The sequence below is a fragment of the Erinaceus europaeus genome, chromosome 5, assembly GCF_950295315.1.
Source record: "Erinaceus europaeus chromosome 5, mEriEur2.1, whole genome shotgun sequence".
NCBI lineage: Eukaryota > Metazoa > Chordata > Mammalia > Eulipotyphla > Erinaceidae > Erinaceus > Erinaceus europaeus.
This window is the reverse complement of record NC_080166.1, coordinates 47,024,476-47,045,698: the sequence shown is the minus strand read 5'-3', so window position 1 is coordinate 47,045,698 and position 21,223 is coordinate 47,024,476. Positions and strand designations below refer to the sequence as shown.

The window sequence follows — 21,223 nt, the reverse complement described above, 5'->3', positions numbered from 1 at the left end:
TCTATACATTCATATAGTTTCTGAAATAAATTTGTATTAAGGAAATTTGTTCATAGATTTGTTTTGAAAGAGGAGGTAGAATGGCAGCTAGCCATGCACCCAGCTGCTTACCAGGCCTTTCTGTTTGTGAGTTCCACCTTCTTTATGTTGTTCTGTTGGCTCACTGCTAGTTCATCAGCCAAACCCCAGGATAGGTATAATAATACATATTATGGGGCCGGGTGGTGGTGCACCTGGTTGAGCGTACATATTACAATGCTCAAGGACCCAGGTTCGAGCCCGCTGTCCTCACCTGCAGGGGGAAAGCTTTGCAAGTGGTGAAGCAGCGCTGCAGGTGTCTCTCTGTCTCTTTTCCTCTCTGTCTCCCCCTTCCTCTTGACTTCTGGCTGTCTCTATCCAATAAATAAATAAAGATAATGAGAAGAAATTTTAAAAAAAGAATGTGATCTCTCTAAAAAAATAATAATAATACATATTACAGATTTGTTCTGGAAAACCTTACAGATTGTTCCAACTGTTTCCTACTGAATATTGAGCATGTTAGAGAGGCAAGAAACTGAGAAATTGTGCATTCCCATGTTGTTGAAGACATTTTGAAAGCAGGGGTCAGCCGGTGACGCACCAGGTTAAAAGCACATAGTACGAAGCTCAAAGATCCCAGTTCAAGTCCCGTGCTCCCCACCTGCGTGAGGATCGCTTCACAAGTGGTGAAGCAGGTCTGCGGGTGTCTGTCATTCTCTTCCCCTCTCTATCTTTTCCCTCCTCTCTCAATTTCTCTCTGTCCTATCCAGTAAAATGGGGGGGGGGAGATGGCCTCCAGGAGCAGTGGATTCATAGTGTTGGCACCAAGTCTCAGCAATAACCTTGAAGATGAAAAAAAAAAAAGATATTTTGAAAACTGCATCTTTGCCATTTGTACCAATAGCAATCAGTTGTTTTTTGTTTTTGTTTAGTACTCCAGCGTTATTGTTGGGGCTCAGTGCCTGCACTATGAATCCACAGCTTCTGGAGGCCTTTTTTTTTTCCATTTTGTTGCCTTTGTTGTTATTGGATAGAACAGAGAGAAATTGAAAGAGGAGGGGAAAGACAGATATACATCTGCAGACCTGCTTCACCACTTGTGAAGCGACACCCCTGCAGGTGGGGAGCTGAGGGTTCGAACTGGGATCCTTGCACTGGTCCTTGTGCTTCTCACCATGTGCGCTTAACCCACTGTGCTTCCACCCGGCAATCAGTATTTATTAAAGAAGCTCTCTAATATGAGGATTTTTTTTTTTCTTTTCAACTAAGGGAAACAAAAGACATTTTTGAGAGCTGATTTTTCAAAACCCCAAATTGAAAGCCAGTAAACTAGCTTAACTAGGTCCAGTGCCCTGGTGTCTCTCGCTCTCTGTGTATCTTTCTGTCACTCTCCCCCTGAATGAAAAGTTAGTCCAGTAGCAGTGAGGTTGTACGTGAATAAGGGTCTCCACTCTGACTGTAGAAAAGAAAAAAAAAAATCATTTTTAAAAAAATTCAAATTGAAGGGCAGTATTAACATTCCTTAAAAACAAAACTTTTTTAAGTGTTTTTCACTGCCAGCAGGTTTATCCTTGGGTTCCTGTGCCTGCATGGCAAATCTGCCCCTCACAGAGGCCATTTTGTTTCACTGCTGTTGAAGTTTCCCCACTGCAGGTGGGGCCCAGGGGCTTGAACCCAGGTCTTTGTGCCTGGTAATGTGTGTGGGCTGCCTGGTGCACCTCCCCAGAAAGGCTTGTTGTTGTTTTAAGTGTTAATGGTGTATTGTAAAAGAAAATCTACTTGATTTTATGTTTGTTTTCTTTTTGCATAGGCCAGAGTCAATTTTGTCTCCTTGCTTAGTTTACCTACCACTATATATGTGATGTTTCTCATTTTGTTCCATTTTTCCTCCTGCCATAAAATTTTCAGTCCCTCTTCTGAGTTTTGGCCAGTTCAGTCTGTATTTTTCTCTGCTTCCTTAAAGTCACTATTTCTGCTTCCCATTCTGACTTTTCTTTGATCTCCATCTTTACTCAGTTTCCCTGTCTTAATCTCTTCTATTTCTCACAGTTATCTCTGCCCTGCCCTGTTCTAGTGGACATGGTGAATGCCAATGATCTCATTTTCTTGAACATTTATAAAATGATATACTTTGATCTCTAAATTACTTCAGGTTTTGTCTGTCCCATCATAGGAGTTCCTGTGATCTCAACTTTCTTCTTCATGCTTCATAATGACCCATACTTCTTTTTCCACATGTGTTAATACTTTCATCTCCTAACTTTTAATTTCTAAGGAGGTTTTGAACATTTGTGATAAGGAAGGTCTGAATTTTTTATTTTTGTCCTCACTGCTACAGGCTGACTTTTTCTTTTCTCTTTCTCTTTCTTTTTCTTTTTTTCTTTCTTTCCAAATAGAAATGGAGACGCAGAGAGAGAGAATGGGAGGGAGGCACAGTAGCACCATAGCTTCCTCCAGCGCTGTGAGAGCTAGAGGGTTGAACCTGGGTTCATGCCTGGCAAAGCAGGCACCATCCCAGGTGAGGTATCTCCTCCGTCCATAAAGAAAACCCTACATTGTTTATAATCAGTGATGGAGAGAAGTCCTGAGATTAGAGCTCTACCTGATGTCAAACACTGTAGAAATAGCATGGCTTCTAATCACCAACTTGACAGACCTCATGACAGTAGTTAAATATAGAGAAATTAAGTGTTAATAATACCAGCTTATCAAGATCTAAATTAAAAACCAAAATGGTTGTCTCAAATAACCTGATAGATCATTAAATGATCTATATAATCCACAAAATATATATGTATATTTAGCTGAAGGGTGGTATACTTTTCCTTGGTTTACATTTCAAGGGACACTTAGAAAGGTTATATGTAAAATTAACCCAAGATGACACAGATATTAAATTTCTAAATTGTGATTCAAATTCAGAATTGACTCTAAATCTCAGACTCATACCCCTTTATATAGCCTTAGGAAAATTATGAGATAATGTGGGAGGAACATTCAAGCTAAACAGGCTTTTAAAACAACTTCCTGAATTTTTTATTCTTTAAGTAATGAAGGAATTTTAGCACTAATTTTAATTTTAAAATTCTGAAGTCATTTACTTTGCCTTATCACAACAGTTTTTTTTTTTGTCTTTTTTTTTTCATTTTTTTTAATTGGGGAATTAATGTTTTACATTCAACAGTATATGCAATAGTTTGTACATGCTTAACATTCCCCAGTTTCCCATATAACAATACAACCCCCACTAGGTCCTCTGAATCCTTCATGGACCTGTATTCTACCCACCCACCCACCCCAGAGTCTTTTACTTTGGTGCAATATGCCAATTCCATTTCAGGTTCTACTTGTGTTTTCTTTTCTGATCTTGTTTTTCAACTTCGGCCTGAGAGTGAGATCATCCCATATTCATCCTTCTGTTTCTAACTTATTTCACTCAACATGATTTTTTCAAAGTCCATCCAAGATCAGCTGAAAACGGTGAAGTCACCATTTTTTTACAGCTGAGTAGTATTCCATTGTGTATATATACCACAGCTTGCTCAGCCACTCATCTGTTATTGGACACCTGGGTTGCTTCCAGGTTTTGGCAATTACAAATTGTGCTGCCAAGAACATATGTGTACACACATCTTTTTGGATGGATATGTTGTTCCTTAGGATATATCCCCAGGAGAGGAATTACAGGATCTTAGGGTAGGTCCATTTCTAGCCTTCTGAGAGCTCTCCAGACTGTTCTCCACAGAGGTTGGACCAATTGACATTCCCACCAGCAGTGCAGGAGGGTTCCTTTGACCCCATACCCTCTCCAGCATTTGCTGCTATTATCTTTTCTGATGTATGACATTCTCACAGTAGTGAAGTGGTATCTTGTTGTTGTCTTGATTTGCATTTCTCTCTGACAATCAGAGACTTGGAGCACTTTTTCATGTGTTTCTCAGCCTTTTGGATCTCTTCTGTGGTGAATATTCTGTCCATGTCCTCCCCCCATTTTTGGATGGGGTTATTTGTTGTCTTATTGTTGAGTTTGGCAAGCTCTTTATATATGTTGGTTATTAAACTCTTGTCTGATGTACGGCATGTAAAGATCTTCTCCCATTCTGTGAGGGGTCTCTTGGTTTGGGTAGTGGTTTCTTTTGCTGTGAAAAAGCTTTTTAATTTGATGTAGTCCCACAGGTTTATACTTGCCTTAGTCTTCTTTGTAATTGGATTCATTTCATTGAAGATGTCTTTAAAATTCATGCGGAAAAGAGTTCTGCCAATATTTTCCTCTAAGTATCTGATAGTTTCTGGTCTAACATCCAATTCCTTGACCCACTTGGAATTTACTTTTGTATTTGGTGAAATACAGTGGTTCAGTTTCATTTTTCTGCATGTTTCAACCCATTGTTTCCAACAGCATTTGTTGAAGAGACTCTGGTTTCCCCATTTAATAGTCTGAGCCCCTTTGTCAAAGATTAGATGTCCATAGGTGTGGGGGCTCACTTCTGGGCTCTTAATTCTATTCCATTGGTCAGTGTGTCTATTCATGTTCCAGTACCAAGCAGTTTTGATGAAAATGGCCCTATAATACAATTTGAGATCTGGGAGTGTGATGCCTCCGGTTCTGTTCTTTTTTCTTAAGATTGTTTTGGCAATTCTAGGTCTTTTCTGGTTCCAGATAAACATTTGTAGCATTTGTTCTATTCTCCTAAAAAATGTGCTTGAGATCTTGATGGGGATAGCATTAAATTTGTAGATGGCTCTAGGTAGTATATTCATTTTGATTATGTTAATTCTTCCAACCCATGAACATGGAGTATCTTTCCACTTTGTGTCTTTTTCAATTTCCTTGAGTAATGACTCATAATTTTCAGTATACAAGTCTTTCACTTCTTTGGTTAGGTTTACTCCTAGATATTTTATTGTTTTAGTTGCTATAGTAAAAGGAACTGATTTCTGGATTTCAATTTCTTCTAGCTTAGTGTTTGCATAGAGGAATGCCACTGACTTTTGAATGTTAATTTTGTAGCCTGACACCTTACTGTATTTCATGATGATTTCCAAAAGCTTCTTGCTGGATTCCTTAGGTTTTTCTATGTATACTATCATGTCATCTGCAAATAGGGAGAGTTTGACTTCTTCTCTTCCATCTGTATCCCTTTAATTCCTTGCTCCTGCCTGATTGCTATGGCAAGAACTTCCAACACTATGTTGAATAGTAATGGTGATAGTGGGCAGCCCTGTCTAGTACCTGATCTGAGTGGAAATGCTTCCAGTTTTTCACCATTGAGTGTTGTTAATATTCCGGATGGCTCCAGCTGGCCAGGCTTGCTTCACGGCGGGTAACAGAGACGCGGAGACAACAGCTGGGCAGGGAAGCTGTATTTCTTTATTCAGGAACAACGATTCATAAACTAAGACAAACTAATCACCAAACAGAACTCTGCTGTCTCTTTGCGGCGGCACAAACACTCTCTCTTACTCTTGAACTCAGGAACCCTCCAACTCTGGCACTCTGGAACTCTCGTACTTGAGAGCCCTCTGAAACTCTGGCACACTGGAACTCTCTCTTACTCTGTAACCCTGAAACTCTCGAACTCAGGAACTCAGGAACTCTCGGACTCAGGAACCCTCTCTCGGGGTTCCTTGGGGCGGGGCCAAGCAGGCCCGCGAAATTAACAGGACTGATCCAATTCTCTTGGTGGGGGAGGGCTAGAACAAACCAATGTAAAGCATACGACAATTCCCCCTTTTCTTTTTAACTAAATGACCATAGTATCAAGGGTGTGGGGTGAACAGAAACATATATAACAAAAACCAGTAATGGTAGATCGCACAATGGCTATGCTAATTATTCTAATGCCTGAGGTTTCCTCTCCAGCCCACACCTAGGGTGTGTCTCCATCTTGAATGGGTGTAACAAAAGGTTAAAAGACGTTGTTGATATGTAAAAGTCTCAAATTCCTTCTCTATTAGAAACGTTGGATCGTGCAGTAGATATGCTAATAACAAGTTTTGTTTCATAGTAAGTAAGTTGCAGCCAGCTGCCTTTGGGACTCTAGGCCGTCCCCGCCCCCATGCAAATACCCGTCGAGGCAAGTAGCACCCCAGAGGCAAGAAATGTTTTTTTTTTAAGCTGATAAAGTTTAGCCCACAGAGGCAGATATGGCCCCCTCAGGCCTTCCCTTAGCAGCACACTGGTTCTTGATACTATAGACATTTAGTTAAAAAGAAAAGGGGGAATTGTCGTATGCTTTACATTGGTTTGTTCTAGCCCTCCCCCACCAAGAGAATTAGATCAGTCCAGTTAGTTTCGTGGGCCTGCTTGGCCCCGCCCCGAAGGAAACCCGCCAGAGTTTCAGAGTTACAGAGTAAGAGAGAGTTCCACAGTGGAAGAGTTTCAGAGTTCGAGGGTTCCTGAGTCCAGAGTAAGAGAGAGTGCTTGTGCCGCCGCAAAGAGACAGCAGAGTTCTGTTTGGTGATTAGTTTGTTTTAGTTTATGAATCGTTGTTCCTGAATAAAGAAATACAGCTTCCCTGCCCAGCCGTTGTCTCCGCGTCTCTGTTACCCGCCCGTGAAGCTAGCCCGCCCGGCTAGAGCCTTCCGAATTTTAACAACAATTGAGTATGATGTTGACTATAGGTTTGCTATATATAGACTCCACTATCTTCAGGCATTTTCCATTTATTCCTATTTTTTATAGTGTTTTGATCATAAAGGGATGTTGTATTTTGTCAAAGGCTTTCTCTGCATATATTGATATGACCATGTGGATTTTGGTCTTGCTTTTGTTGATGTGGTGGATCACATTGATTGATTTACGTATATTAAACCAACCTTGCATGCCAGGGATAAACCCCACTTGGTCATGATAAACAATCTTTTTAATATACTGCTGTATCCGGTTGGCTAGAATTTTGTTCAGTATTTTAGCATCTATGTTCATCATAGATACTGGTCTGTAGTTTTCTTTTTTGGTTGTGTCCCTGTCTGCTTTTGGTATCAGAGTGATGTTAGCTTCATAGAAGCTGGCAGGGAGTATTCCAGTGTCTTCAATCTTCTGGAAGACTTTTAAAAGTAGAGGTATTAGTTCTTCTTTGAAAGTTTTGTAGAATTCATTTGTAAAACCATCTGGTCCAGCACTTTTATTTTTGGGAAGATTTTTGATAACTGTTTCAATTTCATTAGCTGTGATGGGCCTGTTCATGTTATCTACTTCCTCTTTACTTAGTTTTGGAAGTTGGTAGGTATCTAGGAAATCGTCCATTTCTTCCAGATTCTCTAGCTTGGTGGCATATAGTTGTTCATAGAAGCCTCGCATGATATGTTGTATTTCTGCGGTGTCTGTTGTGATATCTCGCTCTTTCATTTACTATCCGATTTATTTGGGTCTTCTCCCTTTTTTGTTTTGAGTCTGGCTAAAGGTTTGTTGATTTTGTTCACTCTTTCGAAGAACCAACATTTACTTTCGTTGATCTTTTGTATGGTTTTCTTATTCTCAATGTTATTTATTTCTGCCCTAACTTTAGTGATTTCTGTCCTTCTGGTTGCTTTAGGGTTCCTTTGTTTTTCTTCTTCTAGGTCTTTAAGATGTGCAATCAGGCTGTTTATTTGTGCTTTTTCTTGTTTCCTAATGTGTGCTTGTATAGCTATGAACTTCCCTCTTAGGACTGCTTTAGCTGTGTCCCAAATATTTTGATAGCTTGTGTCTTCATTTTCACTGAAGTCTCGAAACATTTTGATTTCTTCCTTGATTTCCTCTTTGACCCAGAGGTTGTTAAGAAGTGTACTGTTGAGCTTCCACATTTTGGGACTATTACTAATCTTTTGTTGATTGTTATGTGTTAGTTTAATTCCACTGTGGTCTGAGAAGATGCTTGGGATGATTTCAATGCTCTTGAATTTGCTGATGCTGTCTTTGTGGCCTAACATATGGTCTATCCTAAGAATGACCCATGTGGATTTAAGTAAAATGTGTATTCCAGTTTCTTGGGATGAATGACTCTGAAAATGTCCAACAGTTCTAGCTTATCTATCTCTTCATTTAGCTCCCTTATATCTTTATTGATTTTCTGCCTGGATGATCTGTCAAGTTGAGAGAGTGGGGTGTTGAAGTCCCCTAATATGACTGCGTTGCTGTTAATATATTGCTGTAGCTCTTTCAGTAGACGTTTGATGTATATAGATGGCTTCTCATTGGGTGCATAGATGTTAATAATTGTTAAGTCCTCTTGATTGACTGATCCTCTGAGCATTAAGTAGTGTCCATTCCTATCTTTTTTAATCCTATCTATTTTAAAGTCTATCATGTCAGATATAAGAATAGCTGTTCCTGCCATTTTTTGTGGGCCATTGGCTTGTATGATAGTTTTCCATCCTTTCACTTTAAGTCTGTGTTTGTCTTGTTGAGTTAGGTGAGTTTCCTGTACACAGCATATTGTTGGGTTGTATTTTCTGATCCATCTTCCTACTCTGTGTCTTTTAATAGGTGAATTCAGGCCATTGACATTTATTGATACCAAAGATTGAAGATATTTTAATGTCATTCTTGTAGAGTTTTAGAGTGTTCTGATATATGTCTTATTTATGATCATCTGACTGTTTATAGAAGACCTTTCAGAACTTCTTTCAGGGCAGGCTTGGTGATAGTTGATTCCTTCAACTGTTGCTTGTCTGAGAAGGTTTTGATGCCTCCGTCTAGTCTGAATGACACTCTAGCAGGATATAGTATTCTTGGTTGAAAGCCTTTCTCATTGAGCACTCGATAGATATCTTGCCATTCTCTTCTGGCATGTAGTGTTTGTGTGGAGAAGTCTGCTGCTAATCTTATGGGTTTTCCTCTGTAGGTGACTCTTTGTTTTTCTCTTGCAGCCTTCAGGATCCTTTCTTTATCCTTATTCCTTTCCATTCTAAATATGATGTATCTTGGTGTCTTTAAGTCTGGGTTAATTCTGTTTGGGAGCCTTTGGGCTTCTTGAATCTTTATGTCTTTGATGTTGTCTAGACTAGAGAAGTTTTCAGCTATTATGGCCTAAAGAATGCTTTCTTCCTCTCCCTCTCTTTCTTCCTCTGGTAAGCCAATAATGCATATATTGTTTCTTTTGAAGTCATCCCATAGGTCTCTGTTGTTGTTTTCAACATCTCTTAATCTCTTTTTGAGATCTCTTACTTCTTTTTTAGTTGTCTCTAATTCGTCCTTGATCTTGCTTATTCTGTCTTCAGCCTCATTGATTCTATTCTCTCTACCCTCTACTGTTTTCTGGAGTTCATCTATTTTGTTTCCCTGTTCTGATACTGTTTTACCTTGTTCTGATTACAATTCTTTCAAACTCTTTACTAACTCCTGTGATTATTTCCTTAGCTAATGTTTGGATGTTGAACTCGTTATTTTGTGCTTCACCCTTTGGGGGGCTTTTAGCTGGTTCGTTTCTCCAATATTTCTTCTTGTTTGTTTACCCATTTTATATATTATGTTATGAGTTCCCTCTCTTAGTACTTTTCAAATTACTGATCACTATTTCCTGGATTGACTTGTGTCTAAGTAAAGTAATTAAAGGGTTCACAGTGGTGGAAGTTAACAGTTGTTTCAATAGTATTTTTGTCCCTGAGTTGGAGCTCAGTGGCTTAAAAGCCTCTTTTTTTTTTCTTCTCTGTAGACTATGGGAGCCTGAGGGCTTATAGTTATAAGTAGGCTTCTTAACTTAATCACTGATTCCTTACCAAGAGATAAGGCAGGGTGTGGCAGAGATAGTCCAGTGGTTATGCAAAGAGACTTTCACAGCCCCACATTCTCCTGAATTTCCTGGTTAGATCTCTGTCCCCCGGTGTCCCTCCTTGCCGCTGCTCCAGATTTTGAGGGTAGTAGCAATGGAGACTCAGAGTTGCACTTGGTGAGTCTCTGGGGAGTCCTCTCCTCCCTTCAGCTGTCCCCTTGTTGGTGGAACAGACTGGAGGTGTTGTCTCAACTGATAGACCTTTGGACTGTTACCAGCCACTTAGTCTCTCCCTAGGCTCCTCTCTGTCACCAGCCACGTGTGTTTGCACTCACCGGTGATTTGGTGGGTTCCTGTAGTCATTCTAGTCCTGTCTTGTTTCAGTCCCAGATGGTCTCCTTTGGTATTCTTGAAGAACCACCAACTTTTCTCCTCCTCCTGACTTCCTTTTCAGGCCAGAAAATGAATTGTCCTCACAGCAGCTCCTTGAGAATATGCTTTGAACTCAACAGCACAACTTTTTCACTTGGTAACACTGCACTGAAGTCTCCTTTCCAAAGTCCAAATCAGCAGAAGATGAGAGCAACACTGACAGAAAAGTAAAAAAAAAAAAAAAAAAGAGGGGGGGGGGTCCCACAAACACAGGATGTATTGCTGGTGTGTCTTACTTCTTGGAGTATCTTTTTTTCACTCATCACAACAGTTTTAAAATCATGATGCTCCTTTATTAGAAAATATGAAAGGGGGGTAAGGAGACAGCATAATGATTATGCAAAGGATCTTCATGCTTGAGGCTCTGAGGTCCCAGGTTCAATCCCTGGCACCACCATAAATCTATGTCTATCTTTTGATCTGTCTATCTTCTCACTAAGAATAAATGTATAAATATTTTTTAAAAAAAGAAAATATGAAAGGGATTAGAAGGTAGCTTCCCCCCCAGAGCATGAGCCTAACACCTGCACAGCCCTGTGTTCAAGTCACACAGACCATCCGGAGTCCCATGAGCACACGAATGGTGCTGAGGCATGTCTCCTCTCAGAACTGCTTACTTTACACAAAGAAGAAGAAAAAAAAACTGCCAGAAACTGAATGCATTACTCATGCTATGAAAATTATATTTAGAAATAAAATTAAAGGGAGTCGGGCGGTAGTGCAGCGGGTTAAGCGCATGTGGCACGAAGCACAAGGACAGGTGAAAGGATCCGGGTTCAGTTCCCCGGCTCCCCACCTGCAGGGGAGTCACTTCACAAGCCGTGAAGCAGGTCTGCAGGTGTCTATCTTTCTCTCCCCCTGTCTGTCTTCCCCTCCTCTCTCCATTTCTCTCTGCCTTATCCAACAACGATGAAATCAATAACAGCAACAATAAAACAAGGGCAACAAAAGGGGATAAATAAATAAATTTTTAAAAATTAAAAAAAAGAAAATCAAGTTATTTGATTCTGTAAGTTTCTGCCCATTAAGTGGCTTCTGACCTACCTTAGACAGTACATATCCTAATATACATAGAAACCTCCAAAATTAGAGAGGATCAAATAGGTAATGTGCATGTGATAAAATATATAAAAACTTTTTTGGGGTGGGGATAGATAGCATAATGGTTATGCAAAGAGACTCTCATGTCTGAGGCTCCAAAGTCTCAAATTCAATCCCCTGCACCACCATAAGCCAGAACTGAGCAGTGCTATGGTTAATTTAAAAAAAAAAAAAAAGCTTTTTTTTTTAATAGTATGACTGTTTATACAGCACAGTTGTATGTAACAAAGTGAAAAATAAGTTAAAATAAAAATAAATGTTTAAACCATTCCTTTGCAAGCATGGCATCTGAATTTTATTTCGGCCAGGTAAAGTAAACAGTGTGTACATTGCCACCCTCTCTTCACAGATGTGGGGACAAAAAGCAGTGTGATTCTCTTGCAGTCACATTTAGTGACAGAATAGTAACTAAGGCCTAGACCTTCAGACTTCAGTTCACAAACCTTTCCACGGGGGGAAAAAATAATAATAGAAATTGAAAGACTATAGTTCGACCCAAAGTAAGTAGAGAAGATCGGAAGAAGAAAATGGGAATTAAACTGGGCTTTTAAAGGACACTGGACATAGACCAGTGGGACAGAGGTGATAGGACATTCCAGACAGTGACATGGACAAAAATATCTCTGATACAGAGCAGGGTATGTGCCTTTCAAAGGATCAAATGTGGGCAGAACTTGAACATTGTTTTGTCTCCCTGAAAATTCTTCTTTAAAAACAAGAAACTGTTTTTACTTTTCAAAGACAAGTTTTCTTTCAAGCTCCCCTTCCTTCCAAATTAAGCTTAAACAAGTACATTTCTGATCCATAGTCTCATCGAATGACAAGCATAGGTAACAACTGGCAACTATTCACTTGAGTTTGCTTAAAGATCCTAACGTAACAAAAATGAGAATCTGTCAGTGCAAGTAGAAGAAGACTGTTTGCAGACAATATGTACAATTTCCTGTCTCATACCTCAAATACATTCAATCGTTAGGCTTTTTAATAAGCTCCTTGTAACAAATCAAGTGTTTTCAAGCATAAACTTAGTGATAATGGAAATACACTTAGTTTGTTAGTATTAGCGTCTTTTCTGGTTTTATTTCTTTAACATTTTTATTATCTTTACTTATTTATTGGCTAGAGACAGCCAGAAATCAAGAGGGAAGGGGGAGGTAGAGAGGGAAAGACACCTGTAGCCCTACTTCACCAACTTGCAAAGCTGTCCCCCTACAGGTGCGGACCTGGGCCTCGAGCCCGGGTCCTTGTGCACTGTAACAGGTGCTCTCAACCAGGTGTGACACTGCCCGACTCCTCTTTTCTGGCTTTATAGGGTTGGGAAGGAGAATTATTTATCTGGAAAGTTCAAGGGTTTGATAAACGTGGTTGCTGTGGCATCTGGATATATAGTTGTCCCTTGTCAATCACAGTTAATCAGTTCCAGACTCTACTTCAAAATAAAGTAGGATTCTTTATTTATAAATAGAATATTTTTGTACTTAGAGCATAGAAAACCTGTTTCTGACCTTCTGAATATGCTTTTCAACGTTACTAGAGCCCTCTAGACATGAAATAACAACCTTTTAGCTTTGCTTCCTTGTTGAAAGAGACAGTAGCCGTTGCACAGATGTTCTTTTCATCTTTATGGATGGAGCAAACAGTAGACTCATTCAAGTCCTAATGGTGGGCAACCTCCAGGATTTTCTTGCCATCTTTGATCATATCCAAGAGTTTCACCTTCTCCTGGATGGCAAGCATCTTCTTAGTTTCTTAGAAGAAGCAGCACGTTTAGGAGTCATTGTGAGGCACAGATAAAGGTTTCAGAAATCACAAGCACTTGTAAGAGCAAAGCTGTTTCCAATGCACAGCGATATAGAAGCACATATGAAAGAAACACCTCTGATAGGCTAGGCTTCCCCACAAGGAAACCAAACACCCACAAGGAGGGTCGAGCAGTGCTCAGATATGTAGGCCTACAGTCTATATGGACAATCATTTTAATTTTCATTGTAATACAGGGGTGTATAATTGACTCAGAAAACAAGCATTTGCTGTATAATTTTCACTTTCTCGATCAACTTTTTAAAGAATATATTTGAAAAAAAACGATAGAATAAAGCTGTGAAAGGCAAGGGATGACTGTATATATATGTAAAAAAAAATTTTTTTTTCAAGGAGAAAAGAGACAAAACCAAAATTTCAGTCAACGGTTACAGAAGTGACTAGCTATAGCAAACATTTATTGAAGGCATTCTTGCCAAGCACTGGTGACCAGTGCTGGTTCAAAGGTCAATAAAACAGAACTATCACCTGGGAGCCACACAAGTAGTCATTCTTGTTTCTTTATAGAGTTGCATCTTTTAGAAAATATTTTGTTCCAGGGGCTGGGTGGTGGCACACCAGGTTGAGCGCGCATGTTATAGTGTGCAAGGACCCAGGTTCAAACCCCAGTCCCCATCTATAAGGGGAAAGCTTCACAAGTGGTAAAGCAGGGCTGCAGATGTCTCTCTGTCTCTCCCTCTTCTCTGTCACCCCCTTCCCTCTCAATTTCTGGCTGTCTCTATCCAATAAATAAAGTTAATTTTTAAGAAAATTTTTAAAGATTCTTATTCCAAAATAAACACTACCCAGTTTGATTATCTTTGTCATGCCCACTGGACTTAGCACTGAATTTACTTGTAATTTGTTCGCAAAGTTAAATCCATCTTCACAAGAGAAACATTTGTTACCTCTGAAAACATTTATGAAAGTATCTGTTCAGCTACTTACCAAACCAGCCACAAGTTTCTTGACCAGGAAATCTCTGAATCGCCTGTGAAATGAGGGTGGTAGTAGTATCTCTTCTGCCACCCCATATAGTTGCTGTGAAGATAATACCAAACAGCATGCGAAAACTTTTGGTAGAGTACGCTGTTAGTGAGTGCTGTTATTGTTGTTGTCGTCTCACACTTTGTAGGCAGTTTAAGTGAGCATTGGTTCTGGTGTCTACATGTTCATTTCCCCAGAAGAGAGGAGAACACAGTGCCTAGCTTTGCGCCTTGTGTCTGACTGGAGTTCTATACATAAAATGCCCTTATGTATCTACTCAATTAAGAATTAGATCTAGCTCCTTGCCGTGTCCTCAGAACATACATTTTTTTAAAAAATGGATTACACATTTGACATTATTCAGTTCAAATAATAAGTTTAGAGACCACTTAACGCTTCTTTGAGTGTGTGAGAAGCTAAAAATAAACTGTTCTTTCCCCCCCCCACCCCCCCGTTAAGAATAAACTGTATTGCACCAAAGTCTCTGGGGTGGGTGTGGGGGTGAGTACAGGTCTTGGAAAAGGATGACAGAGGACCTAGTGGGAGTTGTATTGTTATGTGGAAAACTGAGAAATGTTATGCATGTACAAACTTGTATTCACTGTCAAATGTAAAACATCAATCCCCCAATAAAGGGAAAAAATTTTAAAAATGGGAGTTGGGTGGTAGCGCAGCGGGTTAAGCGCACATGGCACAAAGCACAAGGACCCACACAATGAACCCGGTTCGAGCCCCCAGCTCCCCACTTGCAAGAGAGTCGCTTCACAGGTGGTGAGGCAGGTCTGCAGGTGTATATCTTTCTCTGCCCCTCTGTCTTCCCCTCCTCTCTCCATTTCTCTCTATCCTATCCAACAATAATGACAACAGTAACAACAATGACTACAACAACAATAAAAAACAAGAGAAATAAATATAAAAAAATTTTTAAATAAGAAAAAATAATTAGAGATAGACAGAAATAGATGATGTGAGAGATAGCTAATAAAAATAATCAGACAGGTTTGATATAAACAAAAAAATCTTAGTCAAATTTATCCCATGGGGGGGAAAAAAGAATAAAATGTTCTTTATCTCTGAAAGAACAAGAACAAATGGCTGAAAAGTAAACCAATATGCAAAGTATGAAAGTACTAAAAATTTAGTGCTATGGTCTTAACTTTAAAAGCCACCAGGAAACTTTTTTTTTTAACTACTGATACTGAGGCCCCATCCTTGGACAGTTAAATCTATATCCCCTCTGCAAGTGTAATTCTGACAATGACAAGTCTTTAATTAACTAGTTAATTTATTAAAGGAAGAGAGAACCAGATCATTACTCTGGCACACACATTGCCAGGGATTGAACTCAGTGCCTCATGCATGAATATCCAACACTACCTGCTGTGCCACCTTCAGGGTAGTTTTAAAACTGCCTAGGTGACTCTGCGCATGCAGCCTGCATTTGATACAAAGTTCTAGGATTAGACTTTGAGAACTTTTGCATTAAAATACCTGTTGAAGCTGCACAGTGGCTCACTTGGTAGAGTGTACGCATTACCATGTATGAGGACCTGGGCTGCAGCCTTCAGTTCCCACCTGTGATGGGAAGCTTCACAAGTGGTAGAATAATACTGCCGGTGTTTCTTTTCTCTGTCTCTCTTCCCCTCTCTTTATTTCTCATTCTCTATAAAATGAGGAGAGGGAGAAGGGAAAAATAGGCTATCGGGAATAGTGGTGGAGGCATTGAGCTCCAGTGATGACCATGATGGCAAAAAAGGAGGAAGAAAAGAAGGAGAAAGAGAGCAATGTCTTGCTTAGGGCTAGGGAGATATGTACCTGAGGTCCCAGATCTCAGGTTCAATCCCCAGTACGATCATATGACAGAACAGAGCTCCGATTTTTGCCCCTCTCTCTCTCTCTCTCTCTCTCTCTCTCTCTCTCTATCTCTCTCTCTCTCTCTCGTAAAAATAAGTTTGAAATACTAAATAAGAAAAAATTAAGCCCTGTCTAGTTCCCATTAGGTGCCAGGGAAATGGAAATGAACACAGGGCATGGCCCCACTTCAGTCTGAGAGGGAAAAAAAAACGAGCCTCACTGACGGGAGTGCAGTGGGGAAGCGCAGCGTGCTGAGTGCTGTGCTGGAAGGGTCATGGAAAGGTGGGTTTGTGCTGAGTAGGAGACTTTCTGCAGAGCCTGTTAGACATTTTAGAAGTTCATCACAGAAATAAAAGACAGCTTCTGCCCACAAAAGGAGGTCAAGTGTTAGTTTAACAAACCAGCCTGTACCAGCCAGCAGGCCTGGCCAGTACAAAGGGTCTCAAGGCTTTGATTCCCAACACAAATCACTGTGCTTGGCACTAGGAATAAAACTCAGAACAAGCCTCAAAGTCTTCTCAAATAATTGACAGTCTGTTCACAATTAAGTAAACAGGCAATTATAAAATGGTGAGAGCTGATGAAAGAAACGAAATAAGATTAGTGAGACAGGAAGATTCAGTTGTTACAGGACTTTAAGTGTCAGACTGATTGATTTCAGTCTAATAACATTGCCTGTGGTTCTTGGCCACAGGAGTGCTATAAAATAAATGTGCAAGAAAGATTATTTTAGAGCAGCACCTACAACAATTTAAGGATTGGGTGATGGGTTCCTAAATTTGGAAATGGGAGTGAATGCCTTACAGACTTACCTACCAGTGATTGAGAGCTACTCATAGAATTGCAGGTGTGAGTAACTGTATTACAATGAAATACGAATTCTTAATATAGGAATTCTGCATTTAGTTACTGACTGTATGTCTGAGAATGAGTTCCTCTCCTATGTTTTCCTTTAATACTCATTGTTGTTGATCTTAATCTATCTCATGACTATATGAGAATTTGAAAAGTGGATATCAATTTAGTGAGGTTAGCCATGGTATAGGTCCTCTCCAGAAAAGTTGGTCGTGTGAATGATGCATCAAGTCCGGTGTACAGTGTGCCTACATGGGGCCCAGAGTTTGATCACTGATATCACATCTGCTAGAGCAGTGCTCTGGTTTCTCTCTCTCTCTCTCTCTCTCTTTGTCTCTGTCTCTCTCTCTCACTCTCTCTCTCTCTCACCTCTCAATAAGTAAAATTAACCTAAGTATTTCCTTTTATTTATAATTCCACACAATACCATACAAGAAAACTCACCTGTCGAACACAAATGATATGAAAATAATCGACCTCATATTTCTGTAACACATTAAAGTCAGTGTTCCTGTTTTGAACTTGAGTATATGTAAAATCTTTATTAATCCAAACTAAAATTTTGTCTGTGCCTTAAAATGAACAAGTTCTAAAATTTTTATGTTAATGATCAATGTGTAGTTAATTAAAAAAAAAAAACACTGTTCCTTCTGGGCCATGGCCACAACCAGCCATAGAGTGGATAGTATTGAGTTATTGGGACATACAAGATTATAAGCTACCAGACCTTATGTACTTGAATTGAGTGTGCATTATAAGTCTGCATATGTATTCTCACAGGGAACTGTAAAATGTAGACATGCATTCAATTCGTGAAGCCTAAGATTTATGGAGGCACAAAGGTCAGAAGTTTATTATGCTGAAAATCATGCTAACTTGTTTTGTTTGCTTTCTAAAATGAAGTGATCAAGGCATGTTGAAAGATAAATGGGTGAAGCCTTTTGATTATGCTTTTATTTTTATTAAAGATTAAATATTATTGCTGAGTAACCAGCCATGCTAAGTATTATGATATTCAAGCTGAAGTACTTTGTAAACTGATAGTCCCATCTTTCCTGTGGGTTTAGGTTTGTTATTAATCAAAATGTTGGACTTGTTTAGTGCAGTGGTATATGAAACAAACAGTTGAAAAAGACAGCTACTTTAATTTATAGCTCTTTTTTTTCAGATTTATAGGAAAATCTATTTCTTTCTGTGGAGTGTGTGCTGTTTTTCACATGTCTAAACTGTATTTCTTAAACCGGAACCAACTAAATCCAGTAGTTGCAAGATTTTTGCATGTTCTGTCATGGCATTAAAAAAAGAACATGGGGGTACCCTTTTTATGTTTTCATTTGACCACCTCTGTTACATCTTTTTTTTTTCTTTTTGAAACATAAACAATATCTCCTAGAGATGGATACTAAAAAAAAACAAAAAAAACAAACTGTAATTTGGGAGGAAAAAAATGAATGGTTTTTGTTTTAAATGAAAGAATGTGTAAAGGAAGATATTAATAAGATAGCTAATATAATGGTTTGAAGGTTTGTTCACTGGAGTGAATCCACCACTGACTTGCCAAATTTCAAAAGCATGAGCCTGTCACTGATTAATTGACTTTCAGGGTTACGTTTCCTAACATGAGTTGTCACTGATCTTTTAGGCTAAATCATCATCAATTGATGAACTCTGGTTTGACTGTGTTGCAAACTGGTTCAAATAACCACTTGTTACTATGACTGTAGAACAAACCTTATTCTGGGGGTTGGGGATTGTTTTATTCTGACTCATTTTTAAATACCATAGGAAACTATCAGTACGAAAATATCAAATGCTAAATAAATGTATCTAAATAAGCAGTGAGCTTATGATGCATTTTCTAATTGTGTTTACTAAACCAATGTAAATGTAAAAGTCAATTAATATACTAGGATCAGGTGCAAAACTTAATGCAAAGAATGTATTTTTGGGAGTCAGGCGGTAGTGCAATGGGTTAAGCGCAAGTGGTGCAAAGCACATGGACTGGCGGAAGGATTGCGGATCAAGCCCCCGGTTCCCCACCTTCAGGGGAGTCGCTTCACAGGCGGTGAAGCAGGTCTGCAGGTGTCCGTCTTTCTCTCCCTCTCTCTGTCTTCCCCTCCTCTCTCCATTTCTCTCTGTCCTATCCAACAACAACGACAACAATAAGTACAGCAAATAAAACAAGGGCAACAAAAGGGAATAAATAAATAAGTAAATATTTTTTAAAGAATGTATTATTAATAAGTATTGAAATGTGAATCTGATTTTCCATTTAGTAAGTCAACGTGTACTCTAGATTATTCTAGATCTAGATTCACACTAGATTCCAATAAGCTTTTGGGGGATGGAAGGGGGTAAGAGTGGTAGTGAAACTCCATTTGTCAGCCCTGGTGAACAATGTCTACTAAAACTTTCAGTAATTGTATTATCACTAGTATTGTAATATTTTGATTCTTTCCCAAAATCTTCTCAGTATTCTTTAGAATTGATTATATCCATAGGAGCTTATCACCTGAGTAAATTTCCCTCAGCATTTGTACTACCACTGTGGGAAAAAAGGAGTGGGAGATGTCTGCTCTTAACCTCCCGCCCAAAAGCTTGGCTTATGTAGAAAAGAGAAGCCGTATGGCAGTATCATCTGAAAGTTACAACTGGCTTGTGGGGAGTGTTAATCCTTTAGGCTATTTAGCCCTATCTGCTGTGATAAAAAGAAAGTGCCAAGTATGCCTGTTTTAAAAATCACTTAAATAATTAAGTGGGAAAAGCCTTAGTAGTTTAATTTATATCTAAAAACTAAGGTTTGCTCTTTCCAAACTCATTCAGCGGCCCCACACGTAGTCTTTGGATTTTCCTATTTTTTCCTGCCACCGAAATGAAGGCAGAGCTGATCACATACATATTTGCCTGCTGCTAAGGCAAGCCAACTTGTGAGCACTTAACGATTCAAGCACATGTTGATACCTTAATACCAGTAAGCATTTGATAAAGTAGGAAAGGAGGATGGTTAGATTTGTTGTAATCAACAGTAAAAGGAGGAAATTAGTTCATGGAGCTATGCCAAAAAGCAAAAGGCCAGGTTTCCTCGTATACTAAAATATTTTTTTAAATAAATAAATAAAAGATATTTTAAACTTCCTCAACTCCGACAGAAAAAAAAAAAAAAAGAAAGAAAGAAAGAAAGAAAAGGAAAGAAAAAACTCATAACACTATTTGAACACTTTCCCTTCTCTTGATCCATTTAATTACCGAAAATCAAGACTGGTTTTTCATCAGATTTGCACTACTGCTCAGTTCACTTTGGTTAAATGAATGTATTCTTTAAAAGAAGCTAACAAAATTTCCTCTATGAGTTAAAACTCTGCTAACTTTTCTTCAGGGAAGAAACTTCACATGAAGAGCGAGAGGCAAAGAGACTCATTATTAGAAATACAAACCAATAGGACAAACTCTAGACAGGTCTTCCAAGTTTTTATTTTCTGAGAAGTTGGTTTCCATGTGGTATAAGACCAGTAAACAATAAACCCAACTTGGTGTTCTGTGCCCTTATGGTTCATTGTGCCAAGGACAATGTAGTAGAGAATTTCTGCTTCAGTTCTCATGCCAAAGTCACTGAACCATCTCTCTCCCTCTTTAGGATGTCACATGTGCTTCAGTTTGAGGATAAAAGCAGAAAAGTGAAAGATGCAAGCATGCAAGACTCAGACACATTTGAAATCTATGATCCTCGAAATCCAGTGAATAAAAGAAGAAGGGAAGAGAGCAAAAAGCTGCTGAGAGAGAAAAAAGAAAGAAGATAAAATGAGAATAATGATAACCACAACTAGCCAGAAATGGCTTTTTAACAGCCATTGTTCACAACATCACTTAAGGGTGTGAAAAGAAGTATTTTAAACCTGTTCTCTGGTTTTGGAAAAACTATTACCTTATTATATAAAGTGGAATGGCAGAAGCAAATGCTTTTGGTTACTACGACATGCTTTTTTTTTTCTTCCTTACTGACCTTTTATATCTGACTCTGAAATAAAATCACTTTCAGTTTTCATGTGAACCATCTGCAGGCTGTGCAAGTATATTTTTTTTACCCTAAAATCTGATTATTTCATTTTCAAAATTTTTTATAAGAAATTCTTATAGAAAGAATATTTAAGAGGAAACTTCCTTGGAATTCTATTATGACTGCTAACTTTGGAATATAATTTTAAAATTGTGTAAAGATTTTTTTGTTCTGTCTTGTTTTGCATATACATAACTAAAAGTAGCCCAGTCAATAAGAATCAATAGTTCTATGACTTATCCCTTAAACTCCAAGTGACTGTCCTAAGTTTTATGGATCCAGTCAAGATAATACCTCACTAAGTAACATCAGCCAAGCTTGTTGCACACAGCCTGACCTGACACCATTATTTCCTACCCACTTCTCTACCCTCCTCAGCACAGCAATGACCACAGTACATGCAATCCAGGTCCCACTGCAGCAG

At 38.9% G+C, this 21,223-nt stretch overlaps 1 protein-coding gene across 2 annotated transcripts in view; it reads left to right on the top strand.

Annotated features, from left to right (window-relative positions):
- CWC27 (CWC27 spliceosome associated cyclophilin) overlaps window positions 1-20,798 on the top strand; it is a 224,467-nt gene extending 203,669 nt beyond the window's left edge. The window contains exon 14 of one of the 2 annotated variants that reach the window (XM_007534137.2): window positions 20,380-20,798. In XM_007534137.2, coding sequence (XP_007534199.1) covers window positions 20,380-20,542 — 163 coding nt within the window. In that variant the 3' untranslated portion in view covers window positions 20,543-20,798. The remainder of the gene's footprint in view (window positions 1-20,379) is intronic. The other variant, XM_007534138.3, reaches the window with a different exon arrangement.
- Window positions 20,799-21,223: the final 425 nt, after the last annotated feature.